The sequence below is a fragment of the Populus euphratica genome, unplaced genomic scaffold (assembly GCF_000495115.2).
Source record: "Populus euphratica unplaced genomic scaffold, PopEup_1.0 scaffold5.1, whole genome shotgun sequence".
Classification (NCBI taxonomy): domain Eukaryota; kingdom Viridiplantae; phylum Streptophyta; class Magnoliopsida; order Malpighiales; family Salicaceae; genus Populus; species Populus euphratica.
This window is the reverse complement of record NW_011499848.1, coordinates 4,265,666-4,290,674: the sequence shown is the minus strand read 5'-3', so window position 1 is coordinate 4,290,674 and position 25,009 is coordinate 4,265,666. Positions and strand designations below refer to the sequence as shown.

The 25,009-nt window shown below is 34.0% G+C and overlaps 3 protein-coding genes across 8 annotated transcripts; all 3 read left to right on the top strand.

The window, feature by feature from the left end:
* Positions 1–6,051: 6,051 nt before the first annotated feature.
* Positions 6,052–16,980, top strand: EMB1579 (ATP/GTP-binding protein family). Of its 5 annotated transcripts, XM_011014684.1 has the most exons (24): positions 6,052–6,200; positions 6,288–6,394; positions 6,907–7,110; positions 7,638–7,928; positions 8,097–8,197; positions 8,422–8,971; positions 9,056–9,192; positions 9,297–9,342; positions 10,067–10,159; positions 10,241–10,296; positions 10,581–10,698; positions 11,839–12,050; positions 12,134–12,197; positions 13,298–13,471; positions 13,655–13,679; positions 13,757–14,338; positions 14,411–14,889; positions 15,068–15,142; positions 15,269–15,343; positions 15,428–15,811; positions 16,075–16,293; positions 16,396–16,437; positions 16,513–16,575; positions 16,678–16,980. In XM_011014684.1, exons 2-24 carry the CDS (start codon positions 6,323–6,325, stop codon positions 16,765–16,767), a joined length of 4,152 nt encoding a protein of 1,383 aa, XP_011012986.1. In that variant the 5' UTR covers positions 6,052–6,200; positions 6,288–6,322; the 3' UTR covers positions 16,768–16,980. The 5 variants fall into 5 exon arrangements, with proteins under 5 accessions (XP_011012986.1, XP_011012979.1, XP_011012963.1 ...); XM_011014677.1 differs by having other exon boundaries at positions 8,422–8,931; positions 9,028–9,192; positions 13,757–14,889; XM_011014661.1 differs by having other exon boundaries at positions 8,422–8,931; positions 9,022–9,192; positions 13,757–14,889.
* Positions 16,981–17,957: 977 nt separating this feature from the next.
* LOC105117134 (anaphase-promoting complex subunit 2-like) lies at positions 17,958–20,155 on the top strand. Of its 2 annotated transcripts, none has more exons than XM_011014695.1 (3): positions 17,958–18,025; positions 18,143–18,441; positions 18,673–20,155. In XM_011014695.1, the coding sequence occupies exons 1-3, from the start codon at positions 17,980–17,982 to the stop codon at positions 18,784–18,786; spliced, it is 459 nt and encodes a 152-aa protein (XP_011012997.1). In that variant the 5' UTR covers positions 17,958–17,979; the 3' UTR covers positions 18,787–20,155. The 2 variants fall into 2 exon arrangements, with proteins under 2 accessions (XP_011012997.1, XP_011013006.1); XM_011014704.1 differs by having other exon boundaries at positions 18,650–20,155.
* An 890-nt stretch (positions 20,156–21,045) lies between these two features.
* Positions 21,046–23,086, top strand: UCP3 (Mitochondrial substrate carrier family protein). Its single transcript, XM_011014716.1, has 2 exons — positions 21,046–21,531; positions 22,400–23,086. The coding sequence occupies exons 1-2, from the start codon at positions 21,148–21,150 to the stop codon at positions 22,940–22,942; spliced, it is 927 nt and encodes a 308-aa protein (XP_011013018.1). The 5' UTR covers positions 21,046–21,147; the 3' UTR covers positions 22,943–23,086.
* The last annotated feature ends 1,923 nt before the right edge of the window (positions 23,087–25,009 follow it).

Below are 25,009 nucleotides of genomic sequence, written 5' to 3'. Positions count from 1 at the left end.
TGAAATGTTGGCTAGGAGATGCCTGGCCCTTTTATTTTTGAGGGTTTTTTGTCCTGTTGTGGCTTCGTGGTTTTTTTTTTTTAGATTAACGTGTGGTTTTGATTGGTTGTTTTGTTGACTTGAAAACCTCGGATGATAACGAGGCTATACTCGCATCGTGTATACAGAATGAGAACACTCTTTCCAGAACTACATTCGACTTTATGCTTGATTCTATGCACTCGCACTTTCCAAAACCTTACTCTTGTTTTCATTGAAAAGTCCAACGCTTATGGCTCTATTCTTGGTCCTATTCTATTTATATACGTATTAAATATTTTCAAGTGGGAATTTTCTTTAATATATATATATATATGTGGTAGGCTCAAATTAACGACGATCAAATAATTTGATGTTCAAATCCTTCCTTTAAGTAAAGCTTAATTTGAATTTATATATTCATATAACCTGTTAATTTTTTATATTTTAATATTATTTTAATATGCTAGTTAATAATTAATTTTTTAAAAAAATATTTTTAATATGTTTTAAAATAAAAAATAATTAATAAAATAATATATTAAATTTTACTTTCTGAATCTAAAATGTTATGTGTCAATATGATGATAAGAGTGTTGTTAATTAGGATATTTTTTAAAGTGTAGTTGTGATTATTTTTTAAAATATTTTTTATATTAAAATTACTTTTTTATTTTAAAAAAAAATATTTTTGAAATTATTATATTAAAATAATTAAAAATATAAAAAATAATTTTAAAGAATACAATTTCAAAAATATGACATGAACACGAGGGTGGGAGGTCCCGGATATTGAATCCGGGCTCCAGTGCACAACTCTCGATAGACTAGGATATTGACTCCCTCCCTGGTTAAACATGGGTCGGGAAAAGCCAGAAAACGTTTGTCGGAGTCTGAGGTAGCTATCAACACCAATTCATAAAATGACACTTACCCCTGCCAAAAGTAGAGGCGGTAGACTTTGGATGAGCATCGGAGAAAATTGGAGGCCACGATTTCCCACTTTGTGGTTGTTATCTAGCCACCTCACGTACTGGATCCTAATTGGTTTTATATCAGTTTCCTTGGTTACTGCATGCCCTCTTTCTTATCAATTTTTAAGCGAATACGTGCTGTTGATTTTAGGTCGTCCGGATTAAGATCAGACCACACCCTTCACTGATTAATTTTTTAGAATATGGCAGGAAATGAAACAGGATATTCTACGGATCTCGGCCGTCAGATGCAGCCCCCTTCCTTTGGGGATAGGGCATAGCATGCGAGACCACTAGGTGGCTTCTTTTTTTATGACCCAGTTATACACAAACACTCTGACGGTGAGTAAGAATCCACGTACGCGCGCGCGCGCGCACTCTGACGGTGAGTAAGAATCCACGTACACGTTATAGAGATGGGAATAGAGTAGCCTTGGGGCGTGAATTTAAGGTGAGGATTGACCCAATTGAAAAGTGGGTCCTTTTTCGAGATTATGATCATGAAATTGCTGGCTTTGGAAACAAAACTTGGGAGGTCTGAGGTTTAGGCAAGAGTACGAGAAGCGGCAGCTCATGCATGACGGGAAAAAAAGTTTTAGAAAAGTGGGCGCACGATTCTTAAAATTTTCTTAATCTCTCTTTTCTCAGTCCCAGTTCGCTACTTGGTATAACAGCGTGTTTTGCAGTTTAGTTAAAATTTTTTGTATAAAATTTAATTTTTTATTCGAAATTAATTATTTTTTTAGTGTTTTTTATGTGTTAAAATCAAAAATAAATTTTTTAAAAATATATATATATATATATATATATTAATATATTTCTAAAAAAATTTAATAACGCTACCTTCATCACACCCATAAATGAACCCTGAAACTAGATTTATAGTTGACAATTTGCCACATCCCAGGTATTGGTTCAATTCAAAACTTGAGTTGCTGGTTTGATTAGTAATTTAAAAAATATTATTTAAAAATATATAATAAAAAATAAACAAATAATAAAATAATAACAAAAAAAGTTAATAGAACCTGATATCAACCAACTCGGATTATAAAACAACCCATTAATAAATGATAAATTAAAAAACTATAAAATAACTATATTAAAATGAGTTGACTCGCAAACTTTATAGTCATAGATGTAGGATTGAGAAAATATCACTGGAAAAAAATATATAAAGAAAAGCTTGAACATCAATTCTTAATAAATTAAATGAGAACATGGTCGCTTCATGGAAAGAAAAAATGAGAAGGGAAAAAATAAAACTCAACGTCTAGCAAATAAAAATATTGAATGATGAAAATTAAAAAAAATAAAAAAATAAAAAACTTTATCCGAGTCCAATATGCAAAATCTTCAACCTAAATATGATAACAGGGTAAATACATTGAAAAATAAATCAAATAATACCATGAATCTTAAATTAATGTTGAACAATAAAATAAAAAATAATAGAAAAAATATAAGTCAACCTGAATAAATCCACAGATCCCGTAGCCACGAAAAATTGTGATATATTCGAATTGAACTTAATCCCAATCAATTTAATCTTGAAATATAAAATTATATAGAATAAATATTGATTTAGAAGAATAAAAAAAGATAATAGTATAAAAAAAAGTAAGGATAAAACTTGATAGAAAAAAAACACGTGGAAAATAAAATTGTAAAAACAATATGACTAGGATGGCCCAAAAGAAAGGAAATAAAAAAATACGAAGTATAATTTTCAACACATAAAATGTTAAGGAGATAAATTAAAATAATTTAATTTTTAAAAATATCCTAGATAAATTAAATATTAAGAAATAAAATTAAAATTATTTAATTTAAAAAAAATCCAAAAACAAAAATCAACTGACCTAAAAATAAAAGACAACTCACATTAACCCACGAAACCTGTAACTTCAGTGATAAACTTGAGACCAATCATATAACAAGGTAAATTATTAAAAAAAAAATAAAGAAAATTTCTAAAAGAATATCAAAAGTAACAAAAATAGTTTTTTTTTAAGTCAACCCGATCAAATATTTTTAGCTCGGTCTAATCTCTAGAGCTTACAACCTATAAAATCATTGAATCGGGTTTAATCAACAAGTCTGATTACTTGTCAAGTTAAAAAAAACTTTTCAAATAAAAAAGATAGCAAAAAAAAAAATTAAGATCAAATATGAAAGAAGGAAAAAACCCATCAAGGATAAAATTGTTAAAAAAAATATTCTAGTAAATTTTATAAAACAAAACAAATAGCAATCATGATAATAAAAATTACATTTGAAAAATAAAAAAAAAATATAATTAAAAAATAGTATAATTTCATTGATTAGTAAAAATACAAAACAGTGGTATAAAAATGAGGAATAAGCATGAAAGATTAAAAAATAATAAAAGGATGAAATTAAAAATATTTGTAATTTTATTACTCATTCAAAATAAAAAATAATAATCAAAAGGCTAGGGACCAAATGCAAAGGGAAACTAAACTGCAAGGGCTAGTCTAAATTTATGAAATTCAAGGGTGTGGAGAGAAAAAAAAAAAAAACTACCACAAATTCTAAACCCAATGTGTATCAAGGACATGCATTGTCCCATTACATCGGGTTACCAAGATCTTTTAAAAACTATTTTGAAAAGCGAGTTTTGGTGATTGGTGGAACTCTCATCAAGAAATGTTTACAGGCTGACATGTGCTATATATGTACCATCAGTTATTTTTTTTTTTAAATATATTTAAAGAATATAATTTATAGCAATTCCTTTATGTACCATTTACATGCATAAAAAAAATCAATATGAAATGATAAAAAAAAATTTAAGCGAGAACTTTGTTAATTTTGTCTATAAAAACATAAAAATAATTATATTATTATAAATAATTAAAAATATAAAAATATCATTGAGCAGTGTACATTAAATTATTTCATCGGGGTTAAATTAATAATTTAAATATAAAAAAGAAAAATCATAAATTTAACTTTATATAAATTAAAAAAAAAACAATGACGAAAATCACACCTTACCTTACCTCAATGCACAACCCAAAATTTTTTTTCAAGGATAATCTTATAATTATACTATTATAATAAGTAGTAATGTAACTCTCGCCGAATAAAAACTTTTCTGAGAGATTTTTTTAAAATTTAATTTAATGTTTGGTCCGAATTTCTCTCCACCACTTTTTGTTGCCAAATTCCCACGTTTTTATATTGCCAAATTCCAATATAAAATAACACAGAAGCATTGATCCAGAGTGTTTTCTTAATTTCGTTTTAAAGACATTAAAGTAAATATATCATTCTAAAAAATAAAAATACAAAAATGTCCCTGGATAATGGACATTATATTATTTTATTTTAGTATTAAATTAATAATTTTACAGTGAAAAAATAAAATCACAAATTTAACCCCATGTAATTTAGAAAAGATAATTTTATCATGATAAATAGAGCACATAACCCCAATAAATGAATAATAATTCGAGTCCTTGTGAATTGTAATTTTGACAGGAGATTTACTTTGTGAATTAAATGAATAGTAAAATCACGAATTTTTCACCACCGATTTTTTCTCTCCAAATTCCCACGTTAAATCATTCAAGATAACCGGATAAGGACACTGGGTGCAATGCTGACGAATGCTGACAAGGCGATTGTGCACTTGGTTCTCCTATCGTGAAAGAGATAAAAATCGTAACAAGAAGAAGTAGAACTGTTCATGGGAGAGGCTACCTGACGGGCTGAAATGGGCCCGAAAAATATTGGAGAGGCCTGGGTTGTAATATTCCTGACTCCTCAATATCTAACCTTATTTTAATCTCTAGCCTTGTTTGTTTCCTAAATGTAATTTTTATGAAATTATTTTTTAAGTTTTTCTATATTTATTTATTATTATTAAAAAATATTATTTAGTCAACAAAAAATATTTTTTGATTAATAAAATATATTTACCAGTCAGAGAAAAATTTAGCTTGGTTTTCAATAAAATATTTTTCTTTTCAGCTGTGTTTGTTTTTTAAAAAATGGTTTTCAGGAAATCACTTTTCAAACTTTCTTATATTTTTTTATTTTTAGAAAAGTTGGTCAATGAAAAACACTTTCAATTGAAGAAAAATTTAGCTTGGTTTTCAGGAAAGTATTTTTCTGAAAAATTTGGGCGGAAAACACTTTCCGAAAGTTGTGAAAAATTTAGAAATATCATTATTTACTGATTATATCAAATTTGATTCTTAAACTTTTGATTGCTATATATATTTTGTTTTGAATATCTGTTTTTCAATTTTATTTTTTTAAAATTAATTTTTATATTAATTTTGGTTATCATTTTTATAATTGTTATTTGTTTTTCTCCTATTATTTTTTTATTTAAAATTTTTATCTATCAAATGTGGTCCTCATTCTTTTGTTTGTTACTTGTTTTATCTAAAATACTTTATGAAATGTTAATTATTTTTTATTTTTTAGATATGATCTTTATTATTTTGATTATTATTTATTTTATTTGCGATAATTTATGAAATTATATTTTTTTCAATTCTCATTCAACTTTTTAATTTGTAAGATTTATTTCTTATAATTTTAATAATTTTTAGAAAAATAAAATATTAATAAATTATTTTTCAGTTCATTTTCCATAACATAACCAAATACTGAAAAATATTTTTTTATTTATTTTCTATAATACTATTAAATATCGAAAAACAATTCACTTTCCAAAAAATTACTTTCTCTAAAATTTATTTCTAAAAAAACAATTTTTTTTATAAACAAACAAACACTAAATAATTTTTATAATATGAAAGAGAGAAGTCATGGAATTAATACTTATGAGTTTCTACTTTCTATGTATTCCCTTGCCAAAAGAACACCCTTGAAGAAATAAAAGAAAAAAGAAACTTGGTGACCCAGGAGGACAAATTAAACACTGAATTCTAACGCCGCCGAAACCAATCAAGCAAGGCCCAGGCCTTATGTAAGAAGACAAATGCAAAAACTTTTTTTTTTTTTTAATCAGGACAGGACTGGAGGAATTAAAATTCCAGGCCCACCTCCTTGAACTCCTGGAGCCAGTTTGCTTATGCATTATAAAATACAGCAAATTTGGTGCCAGTACCTGAAATTCAGTCCTATCGTCTCTTATTTTAGGGTTTTTAAGAACAGCAAAAAACAATCCACTAGCAGCGGTACTCTGTATAACATTGATAATCTCGGGTTGGTTGTCGCCATCTTCTTCTTTAACCACTGGTCGTCTCTTTCATTGTTTGCTTTATAATAGGTTTGTCTGCCTTTTGATCGCAGATTTTGTTATGTTTTAATTAGTGGTCTAAATAAATATGTATTCTTCGAGAGGCAGTAATGCTTATGGCCAGCAATCTTATGGTGCCCAATCTGGCTACACACAAAATGTAAGCCTCTTTTTTTTTTTTTCCTTTTCTTTTTCGTGTTGTTCACTGTAAATTAAAACATTTGCTGCTTTTCTTGTAATTAGGTCATTTTTTTCTTTCTTTGTAACGTATTTCAATGTCGATGACATGTGAATGACCGTGAAAATTGCTGTTTTTGGGATATTTCTTTTAGTTTATGGTATTTTTTATTAGTTCAATAGATACCCATGTGTTTTGGTATAATTGTTTTCCTGTGAGAGTAGTTCTGGAGTAAAGGTCTCATTTTTAATATGAAAATTTCAGTTTTTTTTAATTATTATTACTGGGAACTGCATATTTTAGGAGTTTTGTAATTTGGTCGTGTTGTTTTTTTTTACCGCATAAAAATTGCAGCTTTTCTTGTAATTCGATCAATTACTTTTAATGTGTAATACTTTTTCTTGATTCGGGATACGCCTGTGAATTGAAGAAATGGTAATCTTGTGAACTGGTTGTGGATTCAAGCTCTCATTTTTATTTTTCAATTTGGTTAGCTGGGAACGGCATATTCTGGGAGCTCTGCTGGGGGGCATGACGGGGGCTCTCAACATTCACTGGCTTCTAGGCATTCATTGATTATGGGTGGTCCTCAGGAAGCTGATGTTGGTGGATACAGAGGGCATGCTTCGGCCACAGCACATTATGGGAGCCAATATGGGGCTGCCTATGGCTCAACTGCCATGAGTGGTGCTCAACAGGTATGTTTTTCTTTAATCATATTGATGGTTATTTCCAAACTATTCATGCTTATTTATGAATCATTTTATATAATTGAAGGAAATCTGTAGTGGCCTTTGAAATCATTTTTGAAGATTCTTCTATAACTCGACATGTCCTTGATGTTTTGTGTTAAGTTTTTTCATGAGCCTTCTTTGCATGTTTTGTAATAATTAATAGGTACCATGGATTGAATTTATTGTTAATTTGTGTATTAAGATAAAATCATAACATAATGTGTGCTATTCACTTGTTGCTACAGTATTCTTAGGATCTGAGATGACGCCACAAGTTAATGTAGGAAATATTTTGATACTCTTATGTTTGCGGTCCTTGGATCTAAAACTAACTTCATCTAAATATTTAGCTTCCTTTTCATTTGTGCTCCTAAATAGTTTAGTTGCAAGTTTTGTCTGCTGTGTTGTAATTCCACTGAGTTGTCAAATGTTTTCTTTGACTATCTGCTGTCCTAAGCATCTAAGAATTCTTTTGGAATTTGTTCATGTAGGCTCCCACATTGAGTGCCAAAGGGAGTGGAGGGTTGTCTTTGGATAGTCGTGGCACCTATCCATCAACTCTGCCTGATTCTCCTAAATTTTCATCAGCTGACTACATCTCATCATCAAGTCATGGATATGGACACAAAAGCGATCAATTGTTTGCAGAAAAAATACCTGATTATCCAACAATTGACAGACGACCATATGGTGAACGACAGGGTACATATATGGGGAGGGATATGCAAGGTGATGCAGCTACACGATATGTTGATTCTGTTGGTTTTGGTCATCAACATCAGGTTTTGATTTTTTATCTTATTATTGAAATTGAATTTTTCTCATTAATTTCCTTCTGTTTTCTTGATTATTTGTTTTCTTTTAAATTTCTGGAACAAAGCATGTCTCAGTATATTTTATTGCTATTTAGATAACAAATTTTCTACTTTTTCTGTGGTCTAATTTAACAGCCTGAGATTTATGAACGTATTGATCAAGCTTCAATTCTTAGACAAGAACAGTCATTGAAACCCCAGTCATTGCAATCCGCCTCTCTTGATGGAGGTGCCAGGTATTTTTCATGGATATGTAATGTGATCAAATTGGAGCTTGATATGCATGTAGCATGTAGTGATTGTCATTTAATAGTCATATCCATTTTTGCTCTCAATCAACAGGCAAGTTCATCCTTGCCTTTACCACACTAGACTTCTTAATCATGGTGATTGTCTGTGCTCTGCTAAGTTAGTTGGTATGTACCTGGTATTACACTGAGTAGCAAAACATTTCTGGCAGACAAATTGACTATCTTGCAGCAAGAGGTGCTGCTAGTCGTCATACCACCCAGGATCTCATGTCTTTTGGAGGAAGAATAGATGCCGATCCTCGCAATTCCTCATTACTTAGTTCTTCTACGTACAATGGGCAACATGCTCCCTCGATATTGGGAGCCGCTCCTAGGAGAAGTGTTGAAGATCTATTGTATCCTCAAAGCTCATCAAATCCCGGATATGGAGTGAGTTTGCCTCCTGGAAGGGACTATGGCACTGGAAAAGGGCTCCATGGAACATCTCTTGAATCTGATTATCTTGGTTCTCATCCAAGGATTAATGAGCGCATGGATGACAGAGCTAGCTATCTTCGAGAATTTGAGCTAAGAGAGGAGGAGCGCCGTCGAGAACTTCTGCGTGAGAGGGAGAAGGATAGAGAAAAGGAACGAGAACGGGAACGGGAACGTGAACGTGAACGCGAACGGGAACGAGAAAGAAAGCGGGAAAGGGAGCGCATTTTGGAACGGCGTGAAAAGGAGAGGGAGAGGGAGAGGGAGAGGGAGAGGGAGAGGGAGAGGGAGAGGGAGAGGGAGAGGGAGAGGGAGAGGGAGAGGGAGAGGGAGAGGGAGAGGGAGAGGGAGAGGGAGAGGGAGAGGGAGCGAGAGCGGAAACGTGGACTTGAAATTAGGCGGGAGCGAACTCCACCAAGAGCTTCAATGGATCGACGTGGTTCCTCTTTGCTGAAAGAGGGGAGATCTTTACGACGTGATTCTCCAAGCCATGAAGCATCACATAGGTGGATCTTGATGTTTCATTTGCGTCCTACACTTGTTCTGAATATGTAGCTGCTTGTACATCTTGCAACCTTTGTAACTAACTTACTGTTCTGTTATGCTGAAGGCGTCATTCACCTGTTAAAGAAAAAAGAAGAGATTATGTCTGCAAGGTAAAGAAAACAGGACAAGAGATTATCTTTCAATGCTGATAAAAAAAAAAATCTCCTCTTCAAGAAACTATTCTTTCCCCTTGGTATGTTTAATAACATCCTGTCTTGATTCTTCCTATTTTTGCCTCTATTTGGGCTTTTATATCGCTTGGTAAGGTAGGTCTTCTGTTCTATGCTGAACTGTTCACTTCCGGTGACTTCCTCAACCTTACATTTCCTTCTCTTTTTTCTACCATTTGGTCATTCTCTTTCCAGACTGCTCTACTGTGGACTTTTGGCTCATAGCCTGACTGTTTGGTTCCCAGGATTCCTTGTTTGCCTCCATTTTTGTCTAAATTCTTCTTTGCCTCTTGTGGCTCCTACCCTTATTGGGGCATCTTCTAAGAGTTTGAACCCGCTTCTCTTCATTTGTTACATTGGGCTAAACACTTACATCATTCAGAGCACCGTTGCTAATTTCTATTAAGAGTTTCTAGGCTTTCTCTGAAATTCATTAGTTGAATATAGATATTTCTCATGTGATAACTTGCTTAGGGTGGGCAGTTGTCTGGTATTGCAGATCTGCTGTTGAAATTGTTGAATTTATTCTGTCAGGAAGAGAGGAATCTTACAGCTATTGACTTATATGTTATGGTGGTTTATTCTATTTTGTTACCATGGTCTGTGCAATCTGAAGTATTTATGTATTTCCTTTATATTTGGACTTTATGCTGTCTACTTGCAGGTTGGCACATTCAGTTTGGTGGATATAGAGAGGGATTTTCTATCAATTGATAAGAGATATCCCAAACTTTTTGCTTCTCCAGAATTTTCTAAGGTTTTGATATCTAATTTTGTTTCAGTTTTCAATTTCTTATAGTTATCCTTTTGTCTTACCTTGATATCCTTTTTATTTTAGGTCATTGTGAATTGGCCAAAGGGAAACCTGAAACTTTCTATCCATACCCCTGTCAGGTACCTTACCCTCAAGACAATAGATTTCATGTTTTCTATTTATTCTATTCTGGGATATCCACAATAGTTTTAGTCTTGTTTGTTTAGTTTTTTCAATTATACTTGCTGCCATAATGATAGTATAATTTATCATGATTGTGAAACCATTTACATATTTTTGTTGGATTTGAAAGTTCTCTTTCACAAACCATAGGGATGAGTGATGACTGGTATCATACTTTATGAGCAGAGCAAGTGGAAAGATTGGAATGAACTCACATTGCTGAATTTTTTGTCGAGAACAGTTTTGAGCATGATTTTGTTGAGGATAGCAGTGAAGCAGAAAAAAAGGATCTGTCCACGACGTTCTTGTCTCAAAAATTTGGAAAACCAGAGATTGGAAGCACTGTTTGGAATGCAAAGGTAGGTATTTTCTCCAAGTAGTACTTAACTGATGATAATTACATGGAAATGAAATTTCAAAATGATGCTGCTGGAAACAGATTATTATGCTCTTGATTGTAATTGTGCGCTTTACTGGTCATATCAGTAACAGCTGATTATGGAGGCTGCTTATTGGATATTTAAATTTCTTTACGTGAGCAAGTTTGATCCTGTATAAATTGTTTATTTCTGTATTTTCTTTGCATCAATGTTTCTTCTGGCTGAGAAAAAAAATTAAAATTTCATTTATGGAAGAATTGAATGTTAATTAGTTCTGCTAAAATCACAACCCATTCAGACAGTTGAATGCTTTTGATTAACGTTGCATTGTCTAGAAGAAAATTTAATTATGGCATTCCAATCATGGAAGTGTATATTTTGACCCCTGTGCTCTGAGGGCTGTATTGCCAAATTGTTTGAAGTGCTTCACAGCTTGTTACTTCCCTTATAATCTGTAATCTCGTGACTGCTTGATCCTTGAGCAAAATACCTCTTTCTATGCACACTGTATATAATCATCCCAAAGCTGTTTCTTTAATTATTTTTGGATCTCTACTTCTATATAGCATTACTTATTGAAATTGTTATAATTGATACAGGCTATATTCTTTCCCATAAAATGAATTAATATTAAGGAAAAGCAGAACGGAAAACAGCATGCAGAATAAGACATACTTGGAACTAGAACAGAAATAGCTATCCAATCTGTCAAAAAATCAGTCAGAGACACTCCCTCAAAATCTCTCGTGGAAGATCATCACAAGACACCTGAATACACCACTCCATCTCAATCTACTTGATTAGATGAACTATCCACATGATTACTTGATTAGATGAACTATCTACTTGATTAGATGAACTATATCAGCTGGAATGTTTAATGCTGTCTCATCCAAATACACCCAATCCATCTGAACATCTACCTAGTCATGATTTTAATATTTTCTGTACATGTACTTTTTGGGTTTTTAATCTCATGATCATTGTTGCATTCTGTTAGTTTTTTCACCTTTTTACCTTGTCTTTTAATCTTAACACCTTTGTTATCATTCTTGATTTGTAAGGTGAACTTGATGACATTTATCTGCTTGGTAACGAATGATTGTCTTCCATGTTCAGATAATTTTGTTGAGTGGACTTAGCAAGAATGCTCTGGAGGAGCTCTCATCTGAGAAAAGATGTGATGATCGTGTACCCCATATTTGCAATATTCTTAGGTTTGCTGTCCTCAAAAGGGACCGTTCTTTTATGGCTGTTGGTGGACCATGGGATTCTGCTGATGGCGGTGATCCATCAGTTGATGATTCTGTTTTAATTCAAACAGCCCTTAGGTTTGTGTTGGCTACTCTGTATTGAATTGGTATAGTAGAACATCTGTTCCTTTTGCTGTACTGAAGCGATTTTTACTTTGTAGACATGCAAAGGATCTAACTCAGCTTGATTTGCACAACTGCCATAATTGGAACCGTTTTCTTGAGGTAATATTTTGCTCTTCTTGATTATAATGTGAACCACAATCTTTTCAGTTTTTGTTTGCGAGATTTCATGATCAAGCCTTTAAGAAAATAAGTTGCTGTAGTCTGAATGATATTTGAATGAGTTGAGAAATACTCGTGTGAAGTGGGGTTTTTATTGGTTGAAATTGGATTATTAAAGTTTAGTTTGGGGGTTGTCCACTGTTCAGTTAAGAGTAGCTGATGCGTTGCACAAGTAGTTTAAAGTTAAAGATAGGAGAGAGAGAGAGTAGAGGAGCAATGGTGTATATTTCAAATCACACAAATTAAACAAAATATAAAATTCCCATAATGTAAACTTTAAACGCCGATAGGAGAGAGAGAGAGAGTAGAGGAGCAATGGTGTATATTTCAAATCACACAAATTAAACAAAATATAAAATTCCCATAATGTAAACTTTAAACGTTTGTGGCTGTTGCATCAATCTTACAAGCAATCAGACCGTCTTTAATCTATTAGGATGTAGGATTACAAATTTGGAATCTAATTAATTAGTAATCTTGGGATAATATAAAGGACCACCAAGCAGAGGCCTAATCATTTAAAAACCCACCACCAGATAAAATGGATCCTTACTAAGGCCTATGCAAGAAAACAGAAAATTATAAAGATATCCTTTACACAGTGAAGAAAAAAATAAATAATAAGAGTGGCCGCTAATAAAATCGTACAAGACTAAGAATGAGTTAGCAGCCTAATTTACGTTTCCACTTAAGCAAACAATGTGCCTGTGCCCACAAAATGTTTGTGTGATTTTAGGTTGGTATTGTTATATCTTGTGTGCATGCAAATTGCATATGTACTTTTAAAAGCCATTTATTTCTATTTGTACTTGTATTGATTGAACACCAAGTGTAATTGTCAATTTAATGCGGAATGGATACTTTCCCATTTATATATTTATTTTATTCTTGTAACGTGTTTGTGAGATATTGCTGTGAAAATTAGATTTTCCTCGTGGACAGTTTTCATTTCTATGGGTTATGAGATCTTTATGTCCTTTTTTCTTGCATGTTTCTCGAAGTCAGATAGCTAATTTTTGAACTCCTGTTGGCATTTGCAGATACATTATGATAGATTTGGCATTGATGGGTTCTTTAGCCACAGAGAGGTCACTGTTCTGTTTGTTCCAGATTTATCTGAATGTCTTCCTTCATTAGATGCATGGCGAGAGCAATGGCTTGCACACAAGAAGGCTGTTGCTGATAGAGAACATCAGCTTTCTTTAAAGAAAGAGGTTTGTTTATGTCTGCAATTTCTTGCTATATAACTTATGTTTTCTTTTCTTCTTTCTGGTGATTGGTTAAATAAGCTTACTTACTGGGCTTGCTGCAAATGGCTTTCATTTCCCTGAAATATTTGGCAAAATTACTGGAGCATTGTTATGTTTGAGCTAATTTGACGTGTCTCTTTTTCTCAGAGGGCTAGAAAGGAAGGGGAAAAAGGTAAATAGACTGCAATTTCTTGCACTTCATGACACCATCTCTTTTGCTATATCATTAAAATTGATATCATCATCCAGATAAAGGAACAGATTCTGCGAGAGATTCTAAGAAGTCAGCTCAAAAGGAAAATATCAAAGAGTCTGCCTCTTCTGTCATCAACAAGGATAAAGATGGAAATTACATAAAAGGTAAAACAACTGAATGCAGGAGTGGTGAAAATGATAAGAAAGCTGAGAAAAAAGATGAACCTGAAACAGCTGACGAAGGCAAGAATATCGACAAGAAGGACCAGGGGGGAGCTGCTGGTTTGCAGACAGCGAAGTCTGGAAAGAAGATCATACGGAGAATTGTGAAACAGAAGGTCACCAATAAGACTGCTGATTCTGAGAATTCTATCAGCAAAAAGAATGAACCAGCAGATGAGGTTGTTGAGGGAAACTCTGGAAGATCTGAGATCTCACTTGAGCAGAGTGAATCTCCTGCTGATACTTCTGGCGTTAAAACTTTTGTAAGAAAAAAAGTCATAAGAAAGGTACCGGTGGGAAAATCTACTCAAAATAAAGAAAATGACTCGCAGTCTGAGATGAAAGCTGGGAAGGACTGCACTGAAGATAAACCAAAGAATACTTCAGATACCAGCACTCCTATAGTTACACAAGGTACTGGTATCAAAACAACCATAAAAAAGAAAATAATTAAGAAAGTACTTAAAAGAAAGCTCACTGGTGCAGGAGCCAGTGGCGGGACTGGTGACCTTAAGAAAGATGACATAAAGGATGAGGAAAAGGTTGTTCAGGCAGGTAAAGAAACAGAAAACACTGGGGAAAAAACAGCAGAAACAGGAAACCAGGAGCGTGAGGCAAAAGATTCAGAGAAGAAAGTAATTCATAGCACCAAGTCAAAATCCCCAATAGTGGAGAAGCAAGCTAGTGTGCCAATTTTGAACAAAATCAAGGCTGTCAAGGAGGATGAAAAGGAAATTGACCAGAAAAGCAGCTCAGGGACTAAAACTGAAGTTAAGGCTGACAGGCTAAAGGTTGCCCTGAAGGATAGTGCTAATAGCAAGGGAGGAAAGTTGAAGGATGATGAAAAATCGAAGGAAGAGAAAAAGGACAAAGATGGAAAAGAAGTCAAGGAAAAGAGAAAGCCTGAAGAACCCCCTAGACACCCTGGGTTTATTTTGAAAACAAAAGGCAACAAGGAATCTAAAGTAGGTTTTGCTTATTGCCTCACTCATGGTTGTGTTACTAACTCCTACATTGAAAATATTCTGCCAAAAGCAACTCATTAACTGTCATTGTGTTGTCAAAAAAATAAAATTTGAGTGGCAATTTGGAACACCTTGCCTACACTTGTATTATTTCCTAATGTTGCATTTTTTGCTACAGCTGCGTTTTTTATCACTTTCACTGGACTCACTTTTGGATTACACTGATAAGGATGTTGAAGAATCAACATTTGAGGTTTGCCTTTATAATACTGTGTTATATTTTTCCTTTGTGTATGCCTAAACTCAATGAAGCTCTTTGTAGTGTTTAGAGAAATGTAACTGCTTTCCTCATCCTGTTTTTGTTCTCCTACTTTTTCAGCTTTCACTATTTGCTGAATCTCTATACGAAATGCTTCAGTATCAAATGGGCTCTCGTCTTTTGACATTTCTCCAGGTTGGTTCATAATGTGTAATCAATCAACATGAACATTACTTGATTCATTTATTAAGGCATCTTTCTATGTTATATTACATGCAGAAGCTACGAATAAAATTCGTAACCAAAAGAAATCAATACAAGAGGCAGCGGGAGGAAATAGATGAGAAGGAGAAGGAGAAGGAGAATGACAAGGACAAGGACATGGATGTGGACAAGGAATCATCAAGAAAGCGCCTGAAGACTAGCGAGTTACCTGTGAAAGCTAAATCTGCAAGCAGTGAAATGTCTAGTGCAGATCAGCCAAATGATGAAAAGACTGTCATGGAGGAGGATACTTCTGTAGATCCTGTTAATGAGACAAAGCAGGAAGAAGAAAGTGAATCTGAGGAAGACCCAGAAGAAGACCCTGAAGAATGTGAAGAAATGGAGGGTCCTGAAGAATATGAAGAAACGGATGATGTTGGACATGATTCATCTAATGAGGCAAGATTCTTTCCTTACAATTTTTATTATAGATATTATAATCTCAGTCAAGTTCTCTCGTGCAAAATAGTCAGATATCGAGTTGGGGAAGTCTAAGCTGGATTGCATGTCCAGTTCGAGTTGGGGAAGTCTAACCTGGATTGCATGTCCAGTTCAAGTTTGATGATTTATGATAGTATTGGTTTCCTGTAATTCGATGAGATTCAATTATATACTGTACAGCATCTTGTTTTAGTTGTTTTATTGGGTAAAATGGTAAACAGCATAAAGATGAGGGGAAGACCAGTGGGGATGCTGAGCATGATGAACCTCTGGCTGGCGACGAAAAAAACAAGGCTGAGGAAGTGGCTGAAGATAAAACTGACATCGAAGATGTAGAGTCAAAACACAAGTCTGGTTCAGATTTGTCTGATAAAAAAGTTGACAAGGTGAAGACAGAGCTGTCTGGGAAGGAGGCCGTGATTGATAAGGAATTATTGGAGGTATGTTCTCAGAAACTTGATTCCCTTCTCTTTTTCTGCAATTTAAGAATATCAATATTGTTCTTTCATCTACCTGCTATTAATATTTCTTGTATGGGACAGGCTTTCAGGTTTTTTGACCGGAATCGAACTGGCTACATCAGGGTAAGACTAAAATTCCTTATTTTGCTCATTGTTGTTGTTTTTGGGCATGTTGAGGATTAAGTGTTGCCTGTTCAGGTTGAAGACATGAGGTTGATTATCCACAACTTGGGGAAATTTCTTTCCCACAGAGATGTCAAGGTGAGAATTGTGCTTCTGTATCTTCTTAGCACCCCGCCTCCCCCCATCAAGAGCTGCACAGATGTTCTTTTTGTAGTTTGTAATGGTTTGTTTTGGCATCAGGAACTTGTGCAAAGTGCTTTGTTGGAGAGCAACACTGGGAGGGATGACCGCATTCTCTACAATAAGCTGGTGAGAATGACTGGCGTTTGATATTTTAGGTTTTCAGGTTGTTCCGGGAGTACTCCAGTCACTTCGCTGTCACAATTCACCTTTTCATTGCTCCATAAGAGGATGCGACACTGTATTAGTCATGAATTTATGTTGTTTTACGTCACCATTTCTTACTGTCAACAGGTATAAATCTCGACTTTTATAATCGGGGAAAATAGGTTATATATTATTTCTTGTTAGTGGAAAAAAAAATGTCAGGTATTGATAATTAAGCATTTTCATACACCTGATTTGGGATCATGCTCAAATCCCTTGTTCCAAGTGTGGCAAGTTGACTAGATCCTCATGTAAGGACTAAAAGGAAAAAAGAAAAATTTCTGCTGCAAGCCTCAAATTGCTTCTATGGGTCCGTGCGGCCATAACTAGAAGTTTCGCCAGATGGTTTTGGTGCTCAGCAGCTCAAGTGCTTGCTATCAGATTGCGGTAAAAACTATAGTTTTGCAATCTGCCCATGCTTCTCCCAAGGAACAATAAATTTAATATGGATGTTATCATGTCGATCGGCACTTGATTAGAGGACTCAGGAAGTGCTGCTATTTTCGAGTTTTTACCCGATATTGCAAGGGTTTTTTCTTATAAATGGTGCAAACAAAATTTCAGACACATCCCACAAAAACATTAGCTATAACATATTGATCAAAACAAGCTTGCAATGCTAAAAAAAAAAATTCCTTTCATTGCTACCGGCTCATTAACTTTGGTTCATGGTGTCAAGAGTCAAGGAGGGACCTCAAGGCTTGTTTCTTGACCACCTTTCCAAGCACTCCTTCCCAACTTTAGTGCCTTCTCCATAGCCACCGAACGCCATTATCTTTAAACGCTTGCATAAAAGTCTTCAGCCATTATCTTTAAACGCTTGCGTGAAAGTCTTCAGTACTCTCTCATCAGATCTCACAGCTTTTCCAATACCATTACAAAAAAACGAAAAAAAAAAAAAAACCAAGAGGAATTAAGCACCAAGACACGGTTTTCTGTGGATTAGAGCAGTAAAAATACTGTTTTGTCCTTGCTTAAAAAACTCAAATAACATGGTCTTAGGGGTATGAAGATATTTCAATTGAATTTATGTCATTGTCATTAGAACAACAGTAGCAGGAAAAATGATTGTTACTTTTAGTTCATGCTTTATTACTGGAAGGAAAACCTGACTCGGATAACGAAAGAGAATATCTTTTTTCTCAGTATCAATTGATGGTTTCTTCGGTTCTCATTTCTAATCTTCCTCTCCATTTTCCTGGTATGCGTGCCTCGGAATCAGTTTGCTTCTTGTTATTAGCTATTTATGCTCAACTAAAATTGTTTTGATGGTATGGTTAACTCGTAGCGTTGTTTCCGTGATTTATAATGTTCTTAGAAATACCACACTGGTATTTTAAGGGAAGGCTGGAGGAGCTGAGTACAATAATGGATGGAATGTTTAATGGCAATGACGATGATTCTCTAGATAAAGATGACATGGATTTAGATGGGAAGGGGAAAATGTTACATGGGAATAGTGCGATGGATATTGATGAATGCTATCTTCGAGGGAAATTTGCAGAGAATAACAAATTGGTGAAGAGTATTGGAATGGTTGCACGTTACCTTGGAAGTCTTGGATTTACATCTACGACTGAAAGTACATATGCTTCTGCCATTCTTTTGCTTCTGAAGGTGAGCAAGCATTTGATTTTCTATGCAATCAATGCTTGGCCAAAAAGTCATTGAATTCCACTGTGATTCTTTTTTCCTTTACCATATTATATCTGACAATTTTTAGAATTTTTAATCTTGCGTGTGCACACACAAAGAAGAGCAACTTAATTTAAGTTAGTTTGCATCCTTTATCTTCTGAATTCCGTGTCACCTTTATTTGTATCAGCATATTTCCTATTTGGATGGCAGGCTAAAGAGTGGATCATGGTCATTTCCAGTGTTTATGAGCATTTCCATTTCTTCTTCCCCATAAAATTTCTGCATCAAGGATGTTCAGCTCTTGATTTGTTTATCGTCTGGTAATTTCATCCATGAGGTACATTAAATTGGGAACTGCAATTGTCACGTTAATTGAGTGGCTGTAATATAACTGCTCTCTGAAACCGCATTATAGTCAATTTTGGGCAATGCAGAGGGACTGTCATGGACTAGATGCACAAACATTTATTGCACTATAAAGATAAGCTAATTTAAAATGTTTTGCGCTGCAAAGAGAAGCTATAGCAAATCCTACTCTGTTTGATGTCATTTAAGGTGCCCTGTGTCCAATCACCTGGAATCTGCAAACATAAATAATGCTCTGCCATTTCATGCATTGCTTACATCGTTTTTTGTTATTATGTTACACTTTCTATTTTTATCTGCCTGTATATCTTCCTTCAGCAATAATTACAGGCTGTCTTGCATGCACTACTTGCCTATCATGGTGATACTGCTAGCTATAATATCCTTTCACCACGTCTCCGATCACCTCTAGCGACTTACCCTTCTGCATGTTATCCTGGAATTAATGCTCCCTCTGAAGGACTTGTTAGATGGCAGTTGCGGCTAGAGTATTTTGCTTGTGATACATTGCGCAAGATTTGAGGATTTCTAAACTATTTGAGATTATTGTTGACTATCCTGATAGGTAGGTTTTTTGCATTCTTAACCTCACTTCTCCCTACCGATTCCTAAAAATAAGGCAGCGAAGACAACTGCTATTATTTATGTTTTTTCTTCATAGTTTTGCCTTAACATAAATAATGATTACGAGATTCTGATGTAACAAACAGAATATGACGGCTGTCTGTCTGCGTTCTCACCTAAAGAATCCAGAATGTCGTGGTTGTGGCTGCTCTCATGTTTCTGATTGTGCATTAAAACTAGCATGTTTCACTGGGCATGTATTGCCTTCAGAAAACTATGGTACAGTGACTGGAAAGAGTTAGAAAAACACTTGGCCATGGTGCCTTGTGCAAGAAAGAGTTTTCGAAATTTCACAAAGTTAAAGTTTTAATTTATAAACAAATAGATTTAGTAAAAGGAGGCCATTGTTGATTCTCCCTCCCTCACCCTCACCTTGTTGTGCACATAGATCAATGACCAATTTATTAGTGTAGCAGGATGATAAGTCTTGGGTTTCATTTGCATGGGGAGCATGCATGGGTGAAGTTTGATTTTGATTTTGAATGATTTTATGTATTTTTGTCTAGAAAACAAGTACTGGCACCATATCAATGCACTTTTAGTTGCCTTACTTTCCTCTTTGCATCTAAAATTTGAATCCTGCTCCTCTTCTGATGCTACAAGAACTAGAGCAAGTAAGGTTTTATCCAAACCTCCCTGTGAGCAGCATGATAGGTTTAGTGCATAAATGGACATCGCTAATGTTAATGTAAGATGCTATTGGTAAACCTCTGATCTTCATTAATTACTTAATTACAGATTATAATAAATGTTCATTGCTAATGTTAATGTAAGATACTATTAGGAAATTTCTCATTATGCAATTTTTGAAAGTTTTTCATCGATTGATTAATATGCTATTATGATAAGATTTTTTTATTTTTTTAATTAATGTTGATATTCAGGTCAAATTATATATATCTTAATTAATTTTATAAATTCTAAAATTAATAATTATATAAATTTTTATTGAAACTAAATAAATCAAACTCATAACTATTGAATAAAAAAAAAACTTAAAATCTAATAAAGCTATCCTAAAGTTAACTGTTCTTTGCATTTTCATTAACCTGGTTATCGTGGCTTCCCCATCTACAAGTGATGTGTTGTCTTGTAGATAGTTGTGCGTTGCCTTGCGTGTCTTCATTTGAATGAAATAGGCGTCTAGCTGTGCGCGCCTCGTCCTCGTTATTGGCCCCAGCACCATTCCCCTATGGTTTCTGGTCCTGACCAGGATATTAAACAAAAAACATCAGGTCCAATTTCTGTGTACTCAAAATTTAAAATATCTGGTAACAAAAAAAATAAAATGTAAAGTAAACAACTTAAAAAATAGAGAGAGTGAGAGAGTAATTTATAAATCATTCCTTTTAGTATTGTAAAAATAAATTAAACACTTCCTTTAGTTTTAAGAGTTTTTAAGAAATGTTTTCTTTTTTCATCTATCTTTTCATATTATTTATTTATCTTATTTTTAAAACAAAAAGCAAAATAAATTGGAAAAATACATGAAATAGATAAAGGAATTAATTAAATAGTTTTTAATATTAAAAATATTATTTAATTTGTTTTGCAAAATTAGGGGAAGCATCCCCCCCCCCCCCCCCCAAAAAAAAAAAAAAAGTCCTAGGTGACGGGTTTCGCTACATCTGCCCAAACATTGGACACCTTCTCCTTCTCGGCAAAATCCAGCCATTGTTGTGCTCTCCGTCTCCCATGAACGAAAGCCATGGCCACCAGCAACCAAAAACCCACACAAAAATCCTCCTCACCTCACTGTCAGCCATTGTGGCTGAGACAGTCACTTTCCCGATAGACTTGACAAAGACCCGGCTCCAGCTCCATTCCTCCACTACAAAACCCACCAACGCCTTCGTGGTGGCCTCCGAGATCATTCGCCAACAGGGTCCTCTCGGGTTCTACCAGGGCCTTTCTCCTGCCATTTTAAGACACCTATTCTACACTCCAATTCGAATTGTGGGCTATGAAAATTTGAGATATCTTGTGGTGGTTAACAATGAAGTTGCTGGCGGTGGTGGTGATCTTGTTTCTCTCTCCACCAAAGCTCTCCTTGGTGGACTTTCTGGGGTAATTGCTCAGGTAAGGACGAAAACCTCACTTCTCTGTCAAGTTTCATTTCTTTCCTTTCCTTTCCCTTTGTTTTTTTTAAAGGAGTTCCCTTAAAAGTTTAGATTTTTCAGTAATTGAGATATAAATGTGAGTGTAGTAATTCATAAAGAAGAAGATTAAAAGATGGGGTGTACTTGAATATGCTGAATTGATTAGAGGGGTGTATATAATTTCAGACCATGAAAGAAAGTGATCAAAAGTATAAACCAAAAGCTACAATTTTCAATTAGTTTTGAGCATTAGAATTTTGCAATTAATTAGCAGATCAAACAAAAACTGAGAGCTTATGAAGCTAGCAAATGTTATAGTTAATGGATATCCTTGACAATCAGTTATTTATTTATTATAGCTAGTTGTACCAATAAGTTTGATTTTTTTACATTTGTTTGGTATTCACAACGGTACTTGTGCTGCTCCAATGATTTCTAGTATTACAGTCCAAACAGAAGAATCTCCATCCTTACTGTCGAGATTAAGACAATCTCCCTCTTATGTTTGGAAAAATTGGTTTCGCTGTTCCACGGGTTCCTTGGTTGGTTATCAGTTGACAAAATTAGTTGAGGAAAGGCAACCATATTACCTTTCAGTTTGTCTCTGTAAAAATATAATTGTTTGTGTACAGTTTAACCCTTCTCAAAGATTCAACATTTCCCAGCATTGACTCAGAATTTTAAATCATTAGCATTGTGGAGAGATGCATATAGACTAGGATTATCTCAATTAATCTAGCATCCAGCTGTTTAATTCCGTAAGTTATACTAATTTAATGTGTAAACTTCTGCATACTGGTGGACAGTTTCCCGTCAGTTTTTTATTTATTTTACCATTAGTTTTACAGGTGGTGGCTAGCCCTGCTGATCTGGTTAAGGTGCGGATGCAAGCAGATGGTCGTATTGTGAACCAAGGTCTCCAACCTAGGTACTCGGGGCCTCTTGATGCTTTCAGCAAGATTATAAAGGCAGAAGGCTTTGGCGGACTGTGGAAAGGAGTTTTCCCGAACATCCAAAGAGCCTTTCTGGTGAACATGGGAGAACTAGCATGTTATGACCATGCAAAAAGATTTATCATCCAGAATCATATATCTGCTGATAATATCTATGCCCACACATTAGCATCCATCATGTCAGGACTTTCTGCAACTGCTTTGAGTTGCCCAGCTGATGTTGTGAAGACAAGAATGATGAATCAGGCAGCAAGCAAGGATGGCAAGGCTGTATACCAGAGCTCTTACGATTGTCTGGTGAAGACAGTAAGAATGGAGGGATTGAAAGCACTATGGAAGGGATTCTTTCCAACCTGGTCTAGACTTGGTCCATGGCAATTTGTTTTCTGGGTTACTTACGAGAAATTTCGACATGCTGCAGGGCTTTCTTCCTTCTGATATTGATTTATGAGGAGGACTCTGCAAGCCCATTTTGACCAACACTTGCAAGAAGTTTCAACAAGCTCCAGGCTGTCTTCCTATAATTCTTCTCATTGCTTTCACTCTGCAAGCCACTTCGGCCAATTATACTCCTTTAGTCTTTTTTTCGAGGACGAGCCAATTTCCCCCCTTGGATGCAATTATTAATTTGAACTGGGCTCCAATCACATTCAAACGTCCATGGCTACTAGCCACTTTTTTTTTTAAAAAAAAAATTTATATTGTCTGCTTCATGAAGTAACTTATTCATAGAGGGAGAGAGTGACAGATTTTGCTAATGATTTTTATTTTTTCTGGACTTGACGGGGAAATGACTGTTGTAAGCTAAACAAACGCATGACTAGGGCTTCCTGCACTGGGCCTCTCACAGTGGCTTGCGAAGGAATTTGTGTTTTTAAGTGTTTGTTACTGTGTTAGTTGTCAGGATTGTGTTTTTTTTTTAATAAGTGAAAAAAAATAATTTTAGTTGTGATTTAAAAAAAATAGATATTAAAAAATAGGTTCTTGGTTAAAATTACTTTGAGATTGATTTTTATATGCAAAATAAAACAAATGAAAACAGGTTTTTATAAATAAAAAGTAGGTTATTTTAGCTTCGGTTTGAAACGCAGCTATATGCGGGTTCAATGTAAATAATAAAAGCTATTTGGTTAGCTAAATAGTTTTAACCATGTAATTAGTCTAAAAATAGAAGTCATCTTGAGTTCATGGGTTGTTTCTCGCCCAGGAAGTTTCACATTTCCTCGTAATGTTCAAGCTTGTGAAAACCAAAAGTAAAAAGACAAGCAATCTGCCCCAATTCGGAGAAATGGGAAGAAATTTCACATGGCAATGGATTGTATTTCGGGAACATAGTTAAGATGTCTTTTACAGTATTTCTTTACTGTATTAAAAATTATGGAAACAAGTATTTTCAACTAGAATTAAAAATAACACAATCCACCACCTATTTTCAACCCTACTAGTGTGGGAAAAATAAAAAATAAAAACACTCTCCACGGCTAGCTGTGACATATTTTCCATGAATAATTGGTGCTTTAATATATATATCTTCCTATCTTTAATTAAATATAACGACCCCTCCTTTTCATCATTAATTACATCCTCTTCATGTGTGGTTGAAAACATTCATGGATCCCAGTACGAGGACGAAAATATTAAGGACGGTTTACGGCCGGCTTTTATCACTGCGGTTGATCGTGCAGGGTCGTACGAGAAAAATGCAAATGTTGTTGTAAATTTCATGCAATTACGAAACGTTTGGTAATGTTTGGTAATACTACTACAGTGATTGTATTTATTTTTTTAAATATTTTTTATTTTTAAAAATTTATTTTTAATATTAATCTATTAAAACAATATAAATAATTAATTTTTAAAAAAATATTTTTGCACCACAAAAAAAAAAACAACATTTTTGTTTCACAACGTTGCGTGACCCTTAAAATTGCAACTTGCAAAGGACTAAGACCACAACCATCCAACTCATTGGGCTGTTTATTTTATTATTTTTACTTTACTAGGCTTTTTAGATTTTTTTAATTCTTAATTGTGGGTTTTTTTTTAAAAAAAACTAATATCATTTTTTTAATTTTTAAAAATTAATTTTTATTTTGATGGTCTACAAAAACTTTGTATCCAAAAAGTGAAAAGAGATTGTATGGGAGAAAATGTAAATATCAAGGGCAAAGTGAAATTTTTTTTAGACGTGTAAAATGAGAAATTTGTTTTAGTAATTTTTTAAGAAATCAGTGTTGATAAAAATTTCTTAATTTCATTTCCTAAAAATATAATCTATTCCTTTTCATTTATATAGATAAACGTCGGAGCTTTGGATATAGAAAGTAGAAACTTCTTTAGCCTTTCAAACTTTGTTTTTTTTTTTCTCTGTCAAAGTAAATTGAAAAATTATGTCTTTCTAACTTATATATAGTTAATAATTATGATTTTCTAATTTTCAGCTAGGTTTTGATCTTTTTGAAGAGGATTTTTAATTTTCATTCTTATTTACTTACTGACATCGTC

What these genes read in the sequence shown, in the direction of transcription:
- EMB1579 (XM_011014653.1), top strand. Translation starts at nt 6,323, where the DNA reads ATGTATTCTTCGAGAGGCAGTAATGCTTATGGCCAGCAATCTTATGGT. An exon ending in AATCTGGCTACACACAAAAT is followed by an intron (nt 6,395 to 6,906) that starts GTAAGCCTCTTT and finishes CAATTTGGTTAG; the next exon opens with CTGGGAACGGCATATTCTGG. An exon ending in GACATGATTCATCTAATGAG is followed by an intron (nt 15,812 to 16,074) that starts GCAAGATTCTTT and finishes AATGGTAAACAG; the next exon opens with CATAAAGATGAGGGGAAGAC.
- LOC105117134 (XM_011014695.1), top strand. Translation starts at nt 17,980, where the DNA reads ATGGTTTCTTCGGTTCTCATTTCTAATCTTCCTCTCCATTTTCCTG. An exon ending in TCTTCCTCTCCATTTTCCTG is followed by an intron (nt 18,026 to 18,142) that starts GTATGCGTGCCT and finishes TAATGTTCTTAG; the next exon opens with AAATACCACACTGGTATTTT. An exon ending in CCATTCTTTTGCTTCTGAAG is followed by an intron (nt 18,442 to 18,672) that starts GTGAGCAAGCAT and finishes TTTGGATGGCAG; the next exon opens with GCTAAAGAGTGGATCATGGT.
- UCP3 (XM_011014716.1), top strand. Translation starts at nt 21,148, where the DNA reads ATGAACGAAAGCCATGGCCACCAGCAACCAAAAACCCACACAAAAATC. An exon ending in TTTCTGGGGTAATTGCTCAG is followed by an intron (nt 21,532 to 22,399) that starts GTAAGGACGAAA and finishes TTAGTTTTACAG; the next exon opens with GTGGTGGCTAGCCCTGCTGA.